The following is a 19,241-nucleotide window of genomic DNA, read 5'->3' on the forward strand; positions in this document are numbered from 1 at the left end:
TTGTTACACTACACTCTGTCCCCTCATCTATGTATATTGTAAACAGTTGTGGTCTCAACACCGATCCCTGTGGCACACCACTAACCACCGATTTCCAACCCAAAAAGGACCCATTTATCCCCACTCTCTGCTTTCTGTTAGCCAGCCAATTCTTGATCCATGCTAATACATTTCCTCTGACTCCGCGTACCTTTATCTTCTGCAGTAACCTTTTCTGTGGCACCTTATCGAATGCCTTTTGGAAATCTAAATACACCACATCCATCGGTACACCTCTATCCACCGTGCTTGTTATATCCTCAAAGAATTCCAGTAAATTAGTTATACATGATTTCCCTTTCATGAATCCATGTTGCGTCTGCTTGATTGCACTATTTCTATCTAGATGTCCTGCTATTTCTTCCTTAATGATAGCTTCAAGCATTTTCCCCACTACAGATGTTAAACTAACCGGCCTATAGTTACCTGCCTTTTGTCAGTCCCCTTTTTTAAACAGAGGCGTTACATTAGTGATGGTGATTGTCTCAAGGTCCTCCCTTCCCACATTCCCGTGACCAGCAATTTTTGGCATGGTTTTTGTGTCTTCCACTGTGAAGACCGAAGCAAAATAATTGTTTAAGGTCTCAGCCATTTCCACATTTCCCATTATTAAATCCCCTTTCTCATCTTCTAAGGGACCAACATTTACTTTAGTCACTCTTTTCTGTTTTATATACCGGTAAAAGCTTTTACTATCTGTTTTTATGTTTTGTGCAAGTTTACATTCGTAATCTATCTTCCACTTCTTTATTGCTTACTTAGTCATTCTTTGCTGTCGTTTAAAATTTTCCCAATCTTCTAGTTTCCCACTAACCTTGGCCACCTTGTACGCATTGGTTTTTAATTTGATACTCTCCTTTATTTCCTTGGTTATCCATGGCTGGTTATCCCTTCTCTTACTGCCCTTCTTTTTCACTGGAAGATATTTTTGTTGAGCACTATGAAAGAGCTCCTTAAAAGTCCTCCACTGTTCCTCAATTGTGCCACCATTTAGTCTGTGTTCCCAGTCTACTGTAGCTAACTCTGCCCTCATCCCACTGTAGTCCCCTTTGTTTAAGCATAGTACGCTCGTTTGAGACACTACTACCTCACTCTCAATCTGTATTACAAATTCAACCATACTGTGATCGCTCATTCCGAGAGAATCTTTTACTAGGAGATCGTTTATTATTCCTGTCTCACTACACAGGACCAGATCTAAGATAGCTTGCTCCCTTGTAGGTTCTATAACATACTGTTCCAAGAAACAATCCCGTATGCATTCTATGAATTCCTCCTCAAGGCTACCCCGTGTGATTTGATTTGACCAATCGATATGTAGGTTAAAATCCCCCATGATTACTGCCGTTCCTTTTCACATGCCTCCATTATTCCCTTGATTATTGTCCGCCCCACCGTGAAGTTATTATTTGGGGGCCTATAAACTACGCCCACCAGTGACTTTTGCCCCTTACTATCTCTAATCTCCACCCACAATGATTGAACATTCTGTTCATTAGAGCCAATATCGTCTCTCACAACTGCCCTGATATCATCCTTTCCCTTCTTGTCTATCTTTCCGAATTGTCAGATACCCCTGTATGTTTAATTCCCAGTCTTGGCCACCCTGCAACCACATTTCTGTAATGGCCACCAAATCATACCCATTTGTAATGATTTGTGCCGTCAATTCATTTACTTTATTTCGATTGCTGCGTGCGTTTAGGTAGAGTGTTTTAATACTAGTTTTTAAACCATGATTTTTAGTTTTGACCCCTCCTGCAGCCCCTTTATATTCATACATATTGTCCCTTCCTATCACCTTGTGGTTTACACTTACCCCAGTGCTACGCTGCTCTGTTGCCTCCTGCCTTTTGCATTCTTTCTTGGGGTTCTGTTCATCTGAGCTCCCACCCACTCTAACTAGCTCAGAGCCCTCTCCTGGGTTCCCATCCCCCTGCCAAGCTAGTTTAAAGCCCTCCCAACCGTACTATCAAAACCACCCGCGAGAACATCGGTCCCTTCTCTGTTGTACAGGTCCCATCTTCCCCAGAAGCGGTCCCAATTGTTCAGGAAACTAAAGCCCTCCCTCCTACACCAACGGGAGAGTGGAGAGCACCAGTTCCAACTGTCACAGGAGAGAGAGTGGAGAGCACCAGTTCCCACTGTCACAGGACGGGAGAGTGGAGAGCACCAGTTCCCACTGTCACAGGACGGGAGAGTGGAGAGCACCAGTTCCCAGTGTCACAGGACAGAGAGTGGAGAGCACCAGTTCCCAGTGTCACAGGTCAGAGAGTGGAGAGCACCAGTTCCCACTGTCACAGGACGGGAGAGTGGAGAGCACCAGTTCCCAGTGTCACAGGACAGAGAGTGGAGAGCACCAGTTCCCACTGTCACAGGACAGAGAGTGGAGAGCACCAGTTCCCACTGTCACAGGACGGGAGAGTGGAGAGCACCAGTTCCCAGTGTCACAGGACAGAGAGTGGAGAGCACCAGTTCCCAGTGTCACAGGTCAGAGAGTGGAGAGCACCAGTTCCCACTGTCACAGGACGGGAGAGTGGAGAGCACCAGTTCCCAGTGTCACAGGACAGAGAGTGGAGAGCACCAGTTCCCACTGTCACAGGACAGAGAGTGGAGAGCACCAGTTCCCACTGTCACAGGACGGGAGAGTGGAGAGCACCAGTTCCCAGTGTCACAGGAGAGAGAGTGGAGAGCACCAGTTCCAACTGTCACAGGAGAGTGGAGAGCACCAGTTCCCAGTGTCACAGGACGGGAGACTGGAGAGCACCAGTTCCCAGTGTCACAGGACAGAGAGTGGAGAGCACCAGTTCCCAGTGTCACAGGACGGGAGACTGGAGAGCACCAGTTCCCAGTGTCACAGGACAGAGAGTGGAGAGCACCAGTTCCAACTGTCACATGACAGAGAGTGGAGAGCACCAGTTCTCACTGTCACAGGACGGGAGAGTGGAGAGCACCAGTTCCCACTGTCACAGGACAGAGAGTGGAGAACACCAGTTCCCACTGTCACAGGACGGGAGAGTGGAGAGCACCAGTTCCCACTGTCGCAGGAGAGAGAATGGAGAGCACCAGTTCCCACTGTCGCAGGAGAGAGAGTGGAGCGCACCAGTTCCCACTGTCGCAGGAGAGAGAGTGGAGAGCACCAGTTCCCACTGTCGCAGGAGAGAGAGTGGAGAGCACCAGTTCCCACTGTCACAGGACGGGAGAGTGGCGAGCACCAGTTCCCAGTGTCACAGGACGGGAGAGTGGAGAGCACCAGTTCCCAGTGTCACAGGACGGGAGAGTGGAGAGCACCAGTTCCCAGTGTCACAGGACGGGAGACTGGAGAGCACCAGTTCCCAGTGTCACAGGACGGGAGAGTGGAGAGCACCAGTTCCCAGTGTCACAGGACGGGAGAGTGGAGAGCACCAGTTCCCAGTGTTACAGGTCAGAGAGTGGAGAGCACCAGTTCCCAGTGTCACAGGACAGAGAATGGAGAGCACCAGTTCCCAGTGTCACAGGACGGGAGAGTGGAGAGCACCAGTTCCCACTGTCACAGGACGGGAGAGTGGAGAGCACCAGTTCCCAGTGTCACAGGACAGAGAGTGGAGAGCACCAGTTCCCAGTGTCACAGGACAGAGAGTGGAGAGCACCAGTTCCCAGTGTCACAGGTCAGAGAGTGGAGAGCACCAGTTCCCAGTGTCACAGGACGGAGAGTGGAGAGCACCAGTTCCCACTGTCACAGGACAGAGAGTGGAGAACACCAGTTCCCAGTGTCACAGGACAGAGAGTGGAGAGCACCAGTTCCCAGTGTCACAGGACAGGAGAGTGGAGAGCACCAGTTCCCAGTGTCACAGGACGGGAGAGTGGAGAGCACCAGTTCCCAGTGTCACAGGTCAGAGAGTGGAGAGCACCAGTTCCCAGTGTCACAGGTCAGAGAGTGGAGAGCATTACCTTCCCTTTTCCTCCTCGACCGTTCCAAGGTATAGGCATCTACAACACCTGCTCCGACTGGCCATTCTCCCAGAGTATCATCAAGCTTTTGGACTGTGGAGGGCATCACAACTGAGACTGGGGCCCGCGCAAGCGCTCACACACACACATACACCAGAATGGGTCCCTTTCCCGAGCTCTGGTGCATTGAGACCAATTGAATCACCGGAACCCCTGCCTTTGCTGAGATTGGCTATCTCAGCACGGACTCCGGATTGAACTTGAGTTTTTCCTGGTGTGTGGGGCTCCACAGCATTGTTTATCCTCCGGGCCTTTCAGGGGAACCCTTGACTGAGTTGTGACAGCATCCAACGCCCGCTCACTAACCCCAGTCACTACAACTCTTTTGGGGGGGGAAACAAAATACACGTTAGATCAAGTGCCCCCAGATCTGTGGGACACTCCAGACACTTAACTGCCCCCTTTTTAAAAAAAAGTTTTTTGTTTCTTTTTTTGTTTCTTTTTTTGGGTTTTTTTGTGTTTTTTTTTGTGATTTTTTTTTTTTGGGGGGGCATTAAAACCATATATTTTTCAAGTGCTCCTATAAAAGGGGAGGGGGACACTAAAAATCCAACAATTAAAACAAATTAAACTTTAAAACATATAAAATCAAATTAAAATTTGGTTGCCGGGGGTGATGATGCACTCCAGTCCCTCTGGCGCCCACCTCTCGCGGAAGGCGTACCAGTGGACACCGCGTGCTCCATCTCCAGGGACACCCTGGCTTGGATGTACGTGCGGAAGAGAGGCAGGCAGTCGGGCTGAACGACCCCCTCGACCGCCCGCTGCCTGGACCGGCTGATGGCACCCTTGGCCGTGTCCAGGAGCAGTCCTACGAGGAGGCCCTTGGACCTACCCGCTCCCCTCCGCACAAAGGTCAGGAGTGTGGGAATGAAGTGCAACCAGAAATTGAGGAGCAGCCCCTTTAAATAATGGAACAGGGGCTGCAACCTCGCACACTCCATAAAAACATGGAACACGGACTCTTCAAGACCACAGAAATTGCAGGCAGCCTGGGAGCCCGTGAACCAGCTTAAAAATTTGTTGCATGGGACTGCTCTGTGCACCACCCTCCAGGCCAAGTCCCCGATAAATAGTGGGAGGACTCCCGCGTAGAGTGAACTCCATCGGGGACCCCCGCCTCCTCCGGACGGCAAGATGGTACGCCATGGCATGTCCGGACGGCAGGCGAGGATGGCAAAGTTGAGAGTGTGCAGAAGCAGCCCGTACAGGAAACCCCTCCGCGCGGAACTGAAAGGCACGGAGGGGATTTCCCCGAGGCGGCTCAAGCTGTGAGGCGCCGGCTCCCGAGGGAGGTTCCGGGGTTTGGCGCCGATGAGGAATTCCGTCCGGACGGGGGTCAGTTCAGACGGGATCTCCCCACGTGCTTGAGCCTCCTCGACACACCTAACGGAGTCAGGGCCCAGAGCTGTTTTTAGCGACTCGATGGCATCGGCCGCGCGGTGGACGTCGGCTGAATTTAGGCGCCGCGCCAGCGTGTCTGGCGCCATCCAGCCCGCTCCTCCACCATCGAGCAGGTCCCTGACCCTGGTCACCTCGCCAGTCACAGCCCTCTCGTCCGACCGCCACCTAAAACCTCGGTCGTGGAGGTACGGATTCCCGAGCAGCGGCTCCTGCAGGACGGCCGCCACTCCAGCCGGTGGAGAGCTGCGCTTGGTGGAGACTTTCTTCCAGACCCTGGTGAGTTCCTTGTAAAAGACAGGCAGCCCCTGGACGGCGGTCCTGACGCCTCCCACACTCACAAACAGGGGCTGCGTGTCGTAGTTGAGGCCGTGCTGCTGGCGGAAGAAATACGTCGCCAGAGCACGCCACCTAGGAGGGGGCTCAACGTAAAGGTATCTCTGCAGGGTCTGAAGACGGAAAGTCGCGAGCTGGGCGCTGACGCACACCAACGACTGACCGCCCTCCCCAAGCGGGAGACTCAAGACCGCGGCAGAGACCCAGTGCTTCCTGTTGTTCCAGAAGAAGTCCACCAGCTTCTTCTGTATCTTGGCGACAAACACAGGGAGAGGGGTCAAAGTGACCAGCCGGTACCACAACATAGCGGCACCAACTGGTTTATGACTAGCGCTCGACCCCTGTAGGACAGCACTCGGAGCAGTCCTGTCCAGCGCCCTAGGCGAGCCGGGACCTTGGCCTCCAGCTCTTGCCAGTTCGCCGGCCAGGCTTCCTCGTCGGGGCTAAGGTAGACTCCCAGATAGAGGAGATGGGTCGTGCTCCAGGCAAAAAGGCCTGAGCTCCTCCGGCAGGAAGTCTACCCGCCACTGACCCACCAGGAGTCCGGAACATTTCTCCCAGTTGATCCTGGCAGAGGATGTGGCCGAGTAAATCTCCTGGCACTCACGCATCCTCCGCAGGTCAATGGGATCCTCTACCGTGAGGAGCACGTCATCGGCGTAAGCCGAGAGGACGACCTCCACGCCCGGCCCTTGCAGAGCCAGTCCCGTCAACCTCATCCGCAGGAGGCGCAGGAAAGGCTCCACGCAGATGGCATATAACTGGCCGGACATGGGCCCAGTCACTACAAACTCAATAACAAGGACTGCAGCTGTCACATTAGTCCTGAAATCACCGGGTCGGCATTCTTCATTAACCTCTAGTCAGGTGCCGCTTGATGTCACAAGCACCTCACTACAGCGTTTCCCTTCAGCTGCTCACTCGTAAATCACAATTTTATTTTTAATTTTCAACCTCTGCTAGGTCTCTAGACGGATTACGAAACCCAAAAAAGAGGAATGCTCAGGTGCCGCTGTGGAATTATACTCTGCTGAGGATGCAGGTTAGTGGTGACTCTTACGCTGCATATCACATGGGTCCCTCAGTCCCTGACACTGCATATCACACGGCATATCACATGGGTCTCTCAGTCCCTGACGCTGTATATCACACAGGTCTCTCAGTCCCTGACGCTGTATATCACACAGGTCTCTCAGTCCCTGACGCTGTATATCACACAGGTCTCTCAGTCCCTGACGCTGTATATCACACAGGTCTCTCAGTCCCTGACGCTGTATATCACACAGGTCTCTCAGTCCCTGGTGCTGTATATCACACAATAGCTGAAAGGTGATGCTGGTCACGTGCCCTGCACTAATGGTCCTATGAGGAATAGTTTTAAAGTGATGTGAACGAGGGTTACTGCGAAACCAGGTGGCGAGCTGACCCACACTGCAGAACAGCAGCAAGATTGAAATGAGTAGGAGAGAAGATGAGGTAAATTAGGATAGTGATTAGATGATGCCAGCCTTGGATTTTAAACCGTGCAGATTGTAGGACTGAGGGGAGACTGATGGTGGTGAGGAGTTGCATTATTTTGAGGCCGGGGACCGCGCAGTGAGTCTTGATTTCACCGTGACGATGCAGAAGGAGGAGTGTTTGGATAGGCTGCGTGGAGTTAGGAACAAAAGAAAAGCTCAGAGCAGCACTGACCACAGGATCATTGGTTAAAATAGGGACAGGGACAGGAGCAGGGCAGCTCTCCCCAGTGTCCTGGGCCAATATTTATCCCTCAACCAACATCACTAAAACAGATTTTCTGGTCATTATCACATTGCTGTTTTGTGGGATCTTGCTGTGTGAAAATTGGCTCTTTCCTACATTGCAACAGTGGCCACACTTCAAAAGTGGTTGTAAAGCACTATGGGACATCCTGAGGTAGTGAAAGATGCTATATAAATACAAGTTCTTTATTTTTGTTTTTCACTGGAAAGGACATAATGCTTGAGGTTCTTAAACCGTTCGAGATCCACAAAGCAGTGTTTTCACTGGGTTTATTTCACAGAGTGATAGAAACGTACAGCACAGAAGGAGGCCAGTCGGTCCGTCCTGCCTCTGCTGGCTCTTTGAACAAGCAGTAGTCCCACATACACGCTCTTTGTCCGTCCATTCATACTAATGCGCTGCTTGAAACCCGACTCGCCTCGCCCAGTAATCCTTCATGTTGTGTGATACCCTTGAGTTCATCCTTTCAGATTGCCCCCACTCTCAACAATGGACCTGTAACTGGGCACACACACACAGCCTAAGTTTGGACGGTTACAATTGTCAATTGTGCCCCTGGATGTTTCTCACAGTTGGAGTGGGTCAGATGGAGAATTTGTACAGCGAACGTTACTCTTTACTGAAGTCGCTGTGACCACATCGGCAGAGCCTTCATTTCATTATCCCATCAGACTCTTTCTCTCTTTCAGATCTTCATTGTGTATTTCATTGCTGGTGTGAAGAAGCTCGATGCTGACTGGGTGGAAGGGTACTCCATGAACCACCTTGCAGACCACTGGCTCTTCGATCCCTTTAAGTAAGTTGTTGTGTTGAGCGGAAAGCAAAGACACCGGAAATCTGAAACTAATGCAGAAAATGCAGCAAACACTCAGCAGGTCGACCAGTCAGTCAGCACCTGTGGAGAGAACAGATGAGTTAACGTCTCAGGTGTAGGCAACCATTGTGACCCAGGGTCTTCACCTGAAAGGTTAACCTGTCCATTACCACCGATGCTGACTGTTTCCAGCATTATCTGCATTGTGTTCCTAACACAGATGAGGCTGCACACAGGGAGATTAAAGTAACAGTGACCTCAGTCTTTAATAAGACACTCCAGAGTGAGGAACAGGCCTTAGGGGCCGGCTTGTATATCCCTTGGGACTTCAGGGGATGAGCTCCCTGGTGGCAGAACATGGGAGTGCATGCTTTACAGATACACAACATCACTCCCCCTCCTGCCCAAAGTCAAATTGAAAATTATTTACAAGGTGAGGTGGTCGGGAGCCTTTCTTTCCCTGGTGGACCGCCTCGGTACAAATGTCTGTTCTGGTGTGTTGGCTGTGCCCTCGCTGGGCTGGCGTGTTGTTGGCCCTGCAGGGCTGCTGGGTGAGCCTGGCCTTGCTGGGCTGTTGGGCGTGATGGGTTCGATTTCCTGGTCCAGGGTGGTGTCGTTGATCCTTTGGGTGTATGTTGTGCGCTCGAAAAAGATGGTGTCTGCTGTGGGTTGTTCAGGGCAGTCTGTGAACCACAGCCTCGTTTGGACCAGGTGCTTTCTGCAAATTTGTCCATTGTCTAGTTTGACTCCAAACACCCTACTCCCTTCTTTAGCTATCACCGTGCCCGCGATCCACTTGGGACCATGTCCATAGTTTAGCACATACACAGGGTCATTCAGATCAATTTCCCGTGACACAGTGGCGCGACCATCGTTTACATTTTGTTACTGCCCCTGCTCTCTACCTGATCATGCAGGTTGGGGTGAACCAGCGAGAGTCTGGTTTTAAGTGTCCTTTTCATGAGTAGCTCAGCCGGGGGCACCCCTGTGAGCGAGTGGGGTCTCGTGCGGTAGCTGAGCAGTACTTGGGACAGGCGGGTTTGGAGTGAGCCTCTTTGACTCGTTTAAGGCTCTGTTTGATTGTTTGTATTGCCCCTCTGCCTGCCCATTGGAGGCTGGTTTAAATGAGGCCGAGGTGACATGTTTGATCCCATTGCGGGTTATGAATTCTTTAAATTCGGCACTGGTGAAACATGGCCCGTTGTCACTGACCAGTATATCAGGCAGGCTGTGGGTGGCAAACATGGCCCTCAGACTTTCAATGGTGGCGGTGGCGGTGCTTCCCAACATTATTTCACATTCAATCCATTTTGAAAAAGCATCCACCACCACCAGGAACATTTTACCGAGAAACGGGCCCGCATAGTCGACATGGATCCTCGACCATGGTCTGGAGGGCCAGGACCACAAATTTAGTGGTGCCTCTCTGGGCGTGTTGCTCAACTGAGCACATACGCTTCATTGCCGTACACAGGACTCTAAGTCAGAGTCGATACCGGGCCACCACACGTGGGATCTGGCTATCGTTTTTATCATTACTATATCAGGGTATGTGCTGTGGAGATCCGAGATGAACGTCTCCCTGCCCTTTTTGGGTAGCACTATGTGGTTACCCCACAACAGGCAGTCTGCCTGAATGGACAGCTCGTCCTTTTGCCGCTGGACCGGCTTGATTGGCTCTTGCATTTCAGCGGGGATGCTGGCCCAGCTCCCATGCAGTACACAGTTTTTTACTACGGACAGCAGAGAATCTTAGCTGGTCCAAGTCCTAATCTGGCGGGCCGTGACAGGTGATTTATCATTTTTAAACGCTTCCATCGCCATCAACAAGTCTGCAGGCCCTTATTCTAAGATTATGCCCTCTAGTTCTAGTCTCCCCCATCAGTGGAAACATCCTCTCTGCATCCACTTTGTCAAGCCCCCTCATAATCTTATACATTTCGATAAGATCATCTCTCATTCTTCTGAATTCCAATGAGTAGAGGCTCAACCTACTCAACCTTTCCTCATAAGTCAACCCCCTCATCCCCGGAATCAACCTAGTGAACCTTCTCTGAACTGCCCCCAAAGCAAGTTTATCCTTTCGTAAATATGGAAACCAAAACTGCACGCAGTATTCCAGGTGTGGCCTCACCAATATCCTGTCTAACTGTAGCAAGACTTCCCCTGCTTTTATACTCCATCCCCTTTGCAATAAAGGCCACGATACCATTGGCCTTCCTGATCACTTGCTGTACCTGCATACTATCCTTTTGTGTTCATGCACAAGTACCCCCAGGTCCCGCTGTACTGCGGCACTTTGCAATCTTTCTCCATTTAAATAATAACTTGCTCTTCGTTTTTTTCTGCCAAAGTGCATGACCTCACACTTTCCAACATTATACTCCATCTGCCAAATTTTTGCCCATCACTTAGCCTGTCTATGTCCTTTTGCAGATTTTTTGTGTCCTCCTCACACATTGCTTTTCCTCCCATCTTTGTGCCGTCAGCAAACTTGGCTACGTTACTCTCAGCCCCTTCTTCCAAGTCATTAATATAGATTGTAAATAGTTGGGGTCCCAGCTCTGATCCCTGCGGTATCCCTCTGACAATGCAGCACTCCTTCAGCACTGCACTGGATTTTTTGCCCAGATTAACCTCTGGAGTTGGGCGTGAACCTGTTTATTTCTGGGCTGAGTCCAGCTCACTCCCACCCAGCTATGCAGCAGTGTGGGTTTCTGCACATTGGCCACTGCAGTCCATCTCCTGCCGTCCAGGGGGCTCCACAACACACACTGGAAGGCTCAGCTTGCAAAGTTCTGTGTAAATCATAGGGGCCCGATTTCCACCCCCTCCCCCCAATGTAAATGGGGCCATGCCCTCCCCCAGAATAAGTGGGGCCATGCCCCCCCCCATGTAAATGGGGCCATGCCCCTCCCGTGTAAATGGGGCCATGCCCCCCCCATGTAAGTGGGGCTATGCCCCCCCCCCAGTGTAAATGGGGCCGCCCTGGCCCCACCACCCAGTGTAAGTGGGGCCATGCCCCCCTCCCCCAATGTAAGTGGGGCTATGCCCCCCCTAGTGTAAATGGACCCGCCCGCCTCCCCCCCCCCCCCCCCCCTAATGTAAATGGAGCCGCCCCGGCCCCTCTCAATATCAGACCAGATATTGACCACCCTGATGCTGCATTGTTCGGCGCGTTTGGTGAACTACATCGGGACCACTTCCCGTGGGCGTGGAGAAACCCTTTTCCTGCCCCATTCAGGAATCTGTTGCACTAACCCGTGCCTTTTCCCCTTCCAACAGGGTGGTGATGTCGGAGGAGCTGGTGAACCTTCTGATCGTACACGGCGGAGGCCTGCTCCTGGACCTGACCGCCGGATACCTTCTCTTCTTCGACCTCACCCGCCCGTACGCCATGGTCACCGTGTCCTACTTCCATTGCATGAACTCCCAGCTCTTCAGCATCGGTAATTGCTTCCTCCTCCAGTCTCGTTTGAAATTTTTTGTCGTTATCGAATCTTAACAGCTCCGCCGGAGACCTGCAGCACCCCACCCACACGGCCATTTCCCCCATTGTAAGTCCACACGCTGAGTGTCCACAGGCTGTTTGAGCCATGGGGAGCATCACAGCTGAGCCTCATGCACGATGTCCTCACAGCCAAGTATTTATCAAACTGAGGCATACCGGAAAACACACATTTGGGAACGCCCATGTCCGTCAGCGTTAGAATCATACCAGATAATCCTCCGACATTGCACCATCTCATTGGCCAGCATTAGTTGGTGTTGTCAAAGGAACAGATTGACGGTGCTCAGTACTGACTAATGCAGTATAGTATGTGAGGACCGAATCCTGCTCTGCATGCTGTACCCGACATAGTTCAATAGCCCGTCACTGGTTGCCTGAGAAACTGTACTCCATAAGATCCAGCAATGACCGGAGGAGGGAGAAAGTAAAGGATGGAAGGGGAATCATAAATTTAGAAAATAATATAAATGTAATTTTTTTTTTGCAATTTATAATCAACCCCTTGGAATGTCACTCTCTCTTCAGGAATGTTCCCCTACACCATGTTGGCAACATCTCCACTCTTCTGCTACCCAAACTGGCCCAAAGCAATAATTTGGAAATGCCCTGCGTTCCTGAGGAAGCTGCTCCCACTCGCTGATCCGCCCCAGCAGAGCAACTCGTGTGCGTACCGGGTCACGGAACCCAACGGGAAGGGCAGAAACCCGCAGCGTGGCAGCAAGGAGACAGCACTGAAGTTGCGACAGAGGCTGGGGGCAATCTTCGTTGTCCTCTACCTTGCCGAGCAGTTCTTTTTACCCTATTCGCACTTCATCACACAGGTAGGTGTTTGATACTCTCCACTTTCAAATAGCCTCCTGGCACTGCCTGTCATCACAAAGTCAAGGATGGCCACAGTCGAGATGCGGAGAGTGACCGTGGAACTGTACCCAGTGACGGGTTAAGGTGGGGAGTGACTGTGGAATTGTACCCACTGAGGGGTGAGGTGGGGAGTGACTGTGGCACTGTACCCAGTGAGGTGTGGAGTTATTGTATTTTTTTTGCGATTTATGTTGTGGTGGTGTGAGGTATTTTTGGGGAATGTTTTTGGTGTTTTTCAGTTTTCTTTTCTCCCCAGGCCTCTCTCAGAGCGTTCCCAGGCCGGCTGTTTAGCTTGGGATTTTCGCATGCTCAGCCGGCCTAGCGCCCTGAGAGAGGTCCTCCCTTAGCACCCCGCCCCACACTCCGGGCCCAGCTGACCAATTTTGCAGACTGAGGCGCAAACTGTTCCCGGGCGGTATCGGGACCATCCCGTCGTCATTAGCGCCCCGAAAATTCAGCCCCAGAAGCATGGAAACTGTAATGAACCTGTATAAAATACTGGGTTCGGCCTCAACTGGAGTATTGTGTCCAATTCTGGGCACCACACTTTAGGAAGGATGTGAAGGCCTTTGAGAGAGTACAGAAAAGATTGACGAGAATGGTTCGAGGGATGAGGGACTTCAGTTACGGGGATAGACTGGAGAAGCTGGGCTTGTTCTCCTTGGAGCAGAGAAGGTTGAGAGGAGATTTGATCGTGTAACTATTCTATGGAATTGTACCCAGTGAGGGGGAGAGTGAGCATGGAACTGCCCAGTGAGGGGGAGAGTGAGCATGGAACTGTATCCAGTGAGGGGGAGAGTGAGCATGGAACTGTATCTAATGAGGGGGAGAGTGAGCATGGAACTGTACCCAGTGAGGGGGAGAGTGAGTATGGAACTGTATCCAGTGAGGGGGAGAGTGAGCATGGAACTGTACCCAGTGAGGGGGAGAGTGAGCATGGAACTGTACCCAGTGAGGGGGAGAGTGTGCATGGAACTGTATCCAGTGAGGGGGAGAGTGAGCATGGAACTGTATCCAGTGAGGGGGAGAGTGAGCATGGAACTGTACCCAGTGAGGGGGAGAGTGTGCATGGAACTGTATCCAGTGAGGGGGAGAGTGAGCATGGAACTGTACCCAGTGAGGGGGAGAGTGAGCATGGAACTGTACTTTGGCACCACACTATCGAGAATCATGAATTTGCACCATCAACTGTTCATGCGAAGAGTTACTGTGCCAGAGAAATATCCTGCACTTTGTGGAGTGCTATGTCCCCTCTTCACCTCTTTTCTCTGTCTACGAGCAGCTATACAAACCTTTAATCTGATGTCTGAAAAGCTGTCAGTACAACTGCTGGATTTCACATTCTTGCACGTTTTGGCTCCCGGGACCTTGAACTCCACACTTGTCTGGTGGTAATCCAAGCTGTCCATTCTCAGGTTGGCCACTAGATGGGAGTGTTTCTCAGCGACTGAACTGACCTGCTGCTGGTTTTACAAATGTCGGAGGTGGTCAGAGGCAAGCTTCATGCTTATTACATAGTATTTACAGCACAGAAACAGGCCATTCAGCCCAACTGCTGTGTGCTGGTGTTTATGCTCTGCACAAGTTTCCTCCCACTCTACTCACCCTATCAGCACCTCCTATTCCTTTCTCTCGTGCTTATGTAGCTTCCCCTTAAATGCATCTCTGCTATTCGCCTCAATGTACCAGTGTTTGAATGGGGGCCCCATGGAATGGTCATTGTTTGAATGGGGGTCCCTGGGCATGTGCCAGTGTTTGAATGGGGGTCCCTGACAATGTGCCAGTGTATGATTGGGGGTCCCTGGGAATGTACCAGTGTTTGAATGGGGATCCCTGGGAATGTACTAGTGTTTGAATGGGGGTCCCTCACACACAAGTTTGCAGCAACCTCTGGATCTGTGTTACTGTTCTGATTACTCCTCAATGCATTTATCCTACATTACATCACAGGGAAGGATTGTAGCCAAAGACAAGACACAATCATTAGCTGGACAGGGCCCTATATATTCCCTCGCCAACAACACGTAGTAAAATTAAAGCTAAAGTTAAAAGTAGGACTAACTGATTGCTCCTTCTACCTGCAGGGATACAATAACTGGACCAACGGACTGTACGGATATTCCTGGGACATGATGGTTCATACCAGATCCCACCAACATGTCAAGATAACCTATAAGGATGGAGTAACTGGCGAGATTGGTTACCTGAATCCCGGTGTGAGTTAACATGCTGCCAAAGCCCTGAACCCAATTGCCAGCTCCCACCCTGAGTGGGTAAAGGAGCTGTTTCTGTACCAACATCTGTATTGTGCAGTATCCGTGTGTTACAGGGTTTACTTTTTCCATTGTTCTCCCCTCACACTGAAAGCATTGGCTCTTGTTGGGTACAGCTCAACAGGCACCTTCCTATCTGAGCCTGTCCACTGCACTCAGACCCAACACTTTCACCTCTTCGTCAGAAAGTTGTGGGTTCAAGCCCTGGTATAGAACCTAGGCTGACACTCGAGTGCAGTGCTGAGGGAGAACTCTGAGTGCTGTCTTTTGGATAAGACATTAAACCGAGACTACGTCTGCCCTCTCGGATGGATGTAAAAGATCCCATGGCCACTATTTTGAAGCAGAGCAGGGGAGTTCACTCTGGTGTCCTGGAGGCCAATATTTAGGCCTCAACCAACATCACAAAAACAGATTTATCTCATTGGAATTTGTGGGACTAATTGGCTGTCGCATTTTCCTACATATAGGGGTCTAGACAGAGTGGATAGAGATAAACTGTTCCCATTGGCGGAAGGGTCTAGAACCAGAAGACACAGATTTAAGCTGATTGGCAAAAGAACCAAGGGTGACTGGAGGAAAACCTTTTTTATGCAGCGAGTGGTTAGGATCTGGAATTCACGGTGATGGAGGCAGGCTCAATCACGGCTTTCAAAAGGGAATTGGATAAGTACCTGAAGGAAAAACATTTTCAGGGGAACAGGTGGGGGAGCGGGATGAGCTGCAGTGCTCTTGCAGAGAGCCAGCCCGGGCTCGACGGGCCGAATGGCCTCCTTCAGTGCTGTAACTCTTCTATGATTCTAACAATGCCAACACTGCAGAAGTACTACATTTGCTGTGAGACTTAAGAATGCCCTGAGGCTATTGAAGACACTTGCCTGCAGCGCAGACGGAAACAGGGCTGTCGGATTGTGTCCTGTGTGTTTTTAAAAACAAATATACACTTTTGCGCTATATAAATGCAAGTTAATTCATGCTTTCTCAAGCCCAGTCGTGTCATTGTCCAATGTCCCTGGATAGTGATTGAGAGTCCAGCTGACTTTTAACTGGCTTCGTTTCCCCTTCCCTAACCGCCGAGGAACTGAGGCTAGTTTCGCCACCTATACTGGTGCCTAACAGATAAACTCCACAGAGACCTCCCTGCTCTCTATGGTCTAGTGCTACACCAGGTGGTGACCTTACCCACTTGCCATTTGGGGGGGTGAGCCCTTGTAGTTATTTTGTGTTGTGCGAAGCCAAGGCAGGTGTCTGCACTCTCACTGCTAAACTACATGACTGCAAACACTGTCTGTTCCCTCTGTGCAGGTGTGGACCCAGAGCCGGCGTTGGAAGGACCATGCGGATATGTTGAAGCAGTATTCCAGCTGCCTTGCCAGAGAACTGCAGAGATACAACATCTCTGATCCCCAAATCTACTTTGATATCTGGGTGTCTATAAATGACAGATTTCAGCAGCGGTGAGAGCAGAAATGATTGGGCATATGATCTCACGTTGGCAGTGATTTTAACTTTTGTCATCGAGCAAAAAAACAGGTCACAGCAAATAGTCATAAGAACATAAGAATGAGGAGCAGGAGTGGGCCATATGGCCCCTCGAGCCTGCTCCGCCATTCAATAAGATCGTGGCTGATCTTTGAACTCAACTCCATTTTCCCGCCCCATCCCCATATCCCCCATGTGCAAAAATCTTATCGATCTCAGCCTTGAATATACTCAACAATTCAGCATCCATAGCCCTCTGGGGTAAAGAATTCCAATGATTCACCACCCTCTGAGAAATTTCTCCTCATCTCAGTGTCAAATGGCCGACCCCTTATCCTCAAACGGTGCCCCCCAGTTCTAGACATTCCAGCCAGGGGAAACAACCTCTCTGCATCTACCCTGTCAATCCCCCTCAGAATCTTGTGTGTTTCAATGAGATCACCTCTCATTCTTCAAAACTCCACTGCTTATCTTTACCCAAATCACTGCATTGCTCCATTGTCTTGACTTTTCTCTTTAGATTTATAAGATTACCCTCACCTGACCCCTCCGCCCTTTTTAGTTTAAAGCCCTATCTGGAGCCCTAGATTTTTGATTCACCAGGTCACTTGTCCCAGTCTGGTTTAAGTGGAGCCCGTCCCAACATAACAGCTCCCTCTTTTTCCAGTACTGGTGCCAGTGGCCCATGACTTTAAACCCCTTACCCCCCGCACCCCTCTTTGAGCTATGCATGTCACTCTCCGATCTGCTTGTCCCTGTGCCAATTTGCACGTGCTGGTCAGGCAACAATCCAGAGATTATTACCTTTGAGCTTCTGCGTTTTAATTTGGACCTGAGCTCCTCAAACCCGCTCAGCAGAACCTTATTCCTACTTATGCCGTTGGTTCATATGTGAACCACGACAACCGGATCCTCCCTCTCTCACTCCAAATTATTCTCCAGCCGCGAGGAGATATCCTTAACCCTGGCACTGGGCAGGCAACACGGCCTCTGGAACTCCCAGGCACGGCTACAGAGAACAGTATCTATCCCCATGACTATACTGTCCCGTACTACTACAACATCCTATTCACTCCCCCCACTTGAATGGCCTCCTGTGCCCTAGTGTCGTGGTCAGTTTGCTCATCCACCCTGCTGAATCTGCCTTCAACCAAACCGGCAGCAAGAACCACATACCTGTTGGATAAGAGAAAAGGCCGAGACTCCTCCAGCACTGACTGGAGGTCCTCTTACCTGCCTGAGTCACACCCTCCTGTCCCTGACCACAAACCAGGCTTGTACCACTACCTAACCTATCTCCTGGATCAAAGTGTCCAGGTAACTCTCCAACTCTCTGATGCCCCATTATGTCTGCATCTCGGACTCTAGCTTAACAAGTCTGAGCCAAAGTTACTCGAGTTGCAGACCGTACTGCAGATGTGGTTGTCCGGGATCGCGATGCTCTCCACAAACTCCCACATGCTGCAGTCGCGGCACACCGCACTTCCCTATATTATCTCGTTTTATTTATTTAATTATTTAGAGTTTATGTATTTAATTAACTTAGATTACAATTTAGTTCTTAACTAATTACTAGAACTAGTTTGTTATAGATAGATTAAATTATTTACCTGTAACACAAAGCACTACGAGTATTGGAGGCAAAAAGCAGCACCTCCTTGCCCCTCTGCTGAGAATTCTCACTTTTTCCAAATTTCCAACTTTAACACTCTGTTCAGAAGCACTCCATTTAAGACCACTCTGTGCACACCACTCGTCATTGAAGTCAGTAGAAGGGTAAAGCGGGCTGGTGATTCGCTAACACCCGCTTTACCCTGGTCATAATTGTTAATCTTTAAGTGCCTCCGTGAGTATAAAAACATAAGAAATAGGAGCAGGAATAGGCCATTTGGCCCCTCGAACCTGCTCCGCAATTCAATAAGATCATGGCTGATCTGATCATGGACTCAGCTCCACTTCCCCGCCAGCTCCCCACAACCCTTTACTTCCTTATCGCTCAAAAATCTATCTATCTCCGCCTTAAATATATTCAATGACCCAGCCTCCACAGCTCTCTGGGGCAGAGAATTCCACAGATTTACAACCCTCTGAGAATAAATTCCTCCTCATTTCAGTTTTAAATGGGTGGCCCCTTATTCTGAGACTATGTCCCCTAGTTTTAGTTTCCCCTATGAGTGGAAATATCCTCTCTGCATCCACCTTGTCGAGCCCCCTCATTATCTTATATGTTTCGATAAGATCACCTCTCATTCTTCTGAATTCCAATGTGTATATGTCCAACCTACTCAACCTATCTTCATAAGTCAACCCCCTCATCTCCGGAATCAACCTAGTGAACCTTCTCTGAACAGCCTCCAATGCAAGTATACCCTTCCTTAAATACGGAGACCAAAACTGTACGGAGTACTCCAGGTGTGGCCTCACCAATACCCTGTACAGTTGTAGCAGGACTTCTCTGCTTTTATACTCTATCCCCCTTGCAATAAAGGCCAACATTCCATTTGCCTTCCTGATTACTTGCTGTACCTGCATACTAACGTTTTGTGTTTCAAGCACAATGACTCCTCAGGTCCCTCTGTACTGCAACACTTTGCAATTTTTCTCCATTTAAATTATAATTTGTTTTTCTATTTTTTCTGCCAAAGTGAATAACCTCACATTTTCCCACATTATACTCCATTTGCCAAATTTTTGCCCACTCACTTAGCCTGTCTATATCCCTTTGCAAATTTTTTGTGTCTTCCTTACAATTTGCTTTCCCACTCATCTT

General features: G+C 50.1%; 1 protein-coding gene across 5 annotated transcripts in view; it reads left to right on the forward strand.

Annotated features, from left to right (window-relative positions):
• Nucleotides 1–19,241, forward strand: part of ggcx (gamma-glutamyl carboxylase) — a 227,662-nt gene that overhangs the window by 186,659 nt on the left and 21,762 nt on the right. For all 5 annotated transcript variants that reach the window (XM_070866183.1, XM_070866184.1, XM_070866185.1 and 2 more), the window contains 6 exons: nucleotides 6,730–6,808; nucleotides 8,220–8,326; nucleotides 11,630–11,793; nucleotides 12,381–12,676; nucleotides 14,801–14,932; nucleotides 16,295–16,446. In XM_070866183.1, coding sequence (XP_070722284.1) covers nucleotides 6,730–6,808; nucleotides 8,220–8,326; nucleotides 11,630–11,793; nucleotides 12,381–12,676; nucleotides 14,801–14,932; nucleotides 16,295–16,446 — 930 coding nt within the window. The remainder of the gene's footprint in view (nucleotides 1–6,729; nucleotides 6,809–8,219; nucleotides 8,327–11,629; nucleotides 11,794–12,380; nucleotides 12,677–14,800; nucleotides 14,933–16,294; nucleotides 16,447–19,241) is intronic.

The sequence above is a fragment of the Pristiophorus japonicus genome, chromosome 22 (assembly GCF_044704955.1).
Source record: "Pristiophorus japonicus isolate sPriJap1 chromosome 22, sPriJap1.hap1, whole genome shotgun sequence".
Classification (NCBI taxonomy): Eukaryota; Metazoa; Chordata; class Chondrichthyes; family Pristiophoridae; genus Pristiophorus; species Pristiophorus japonicus.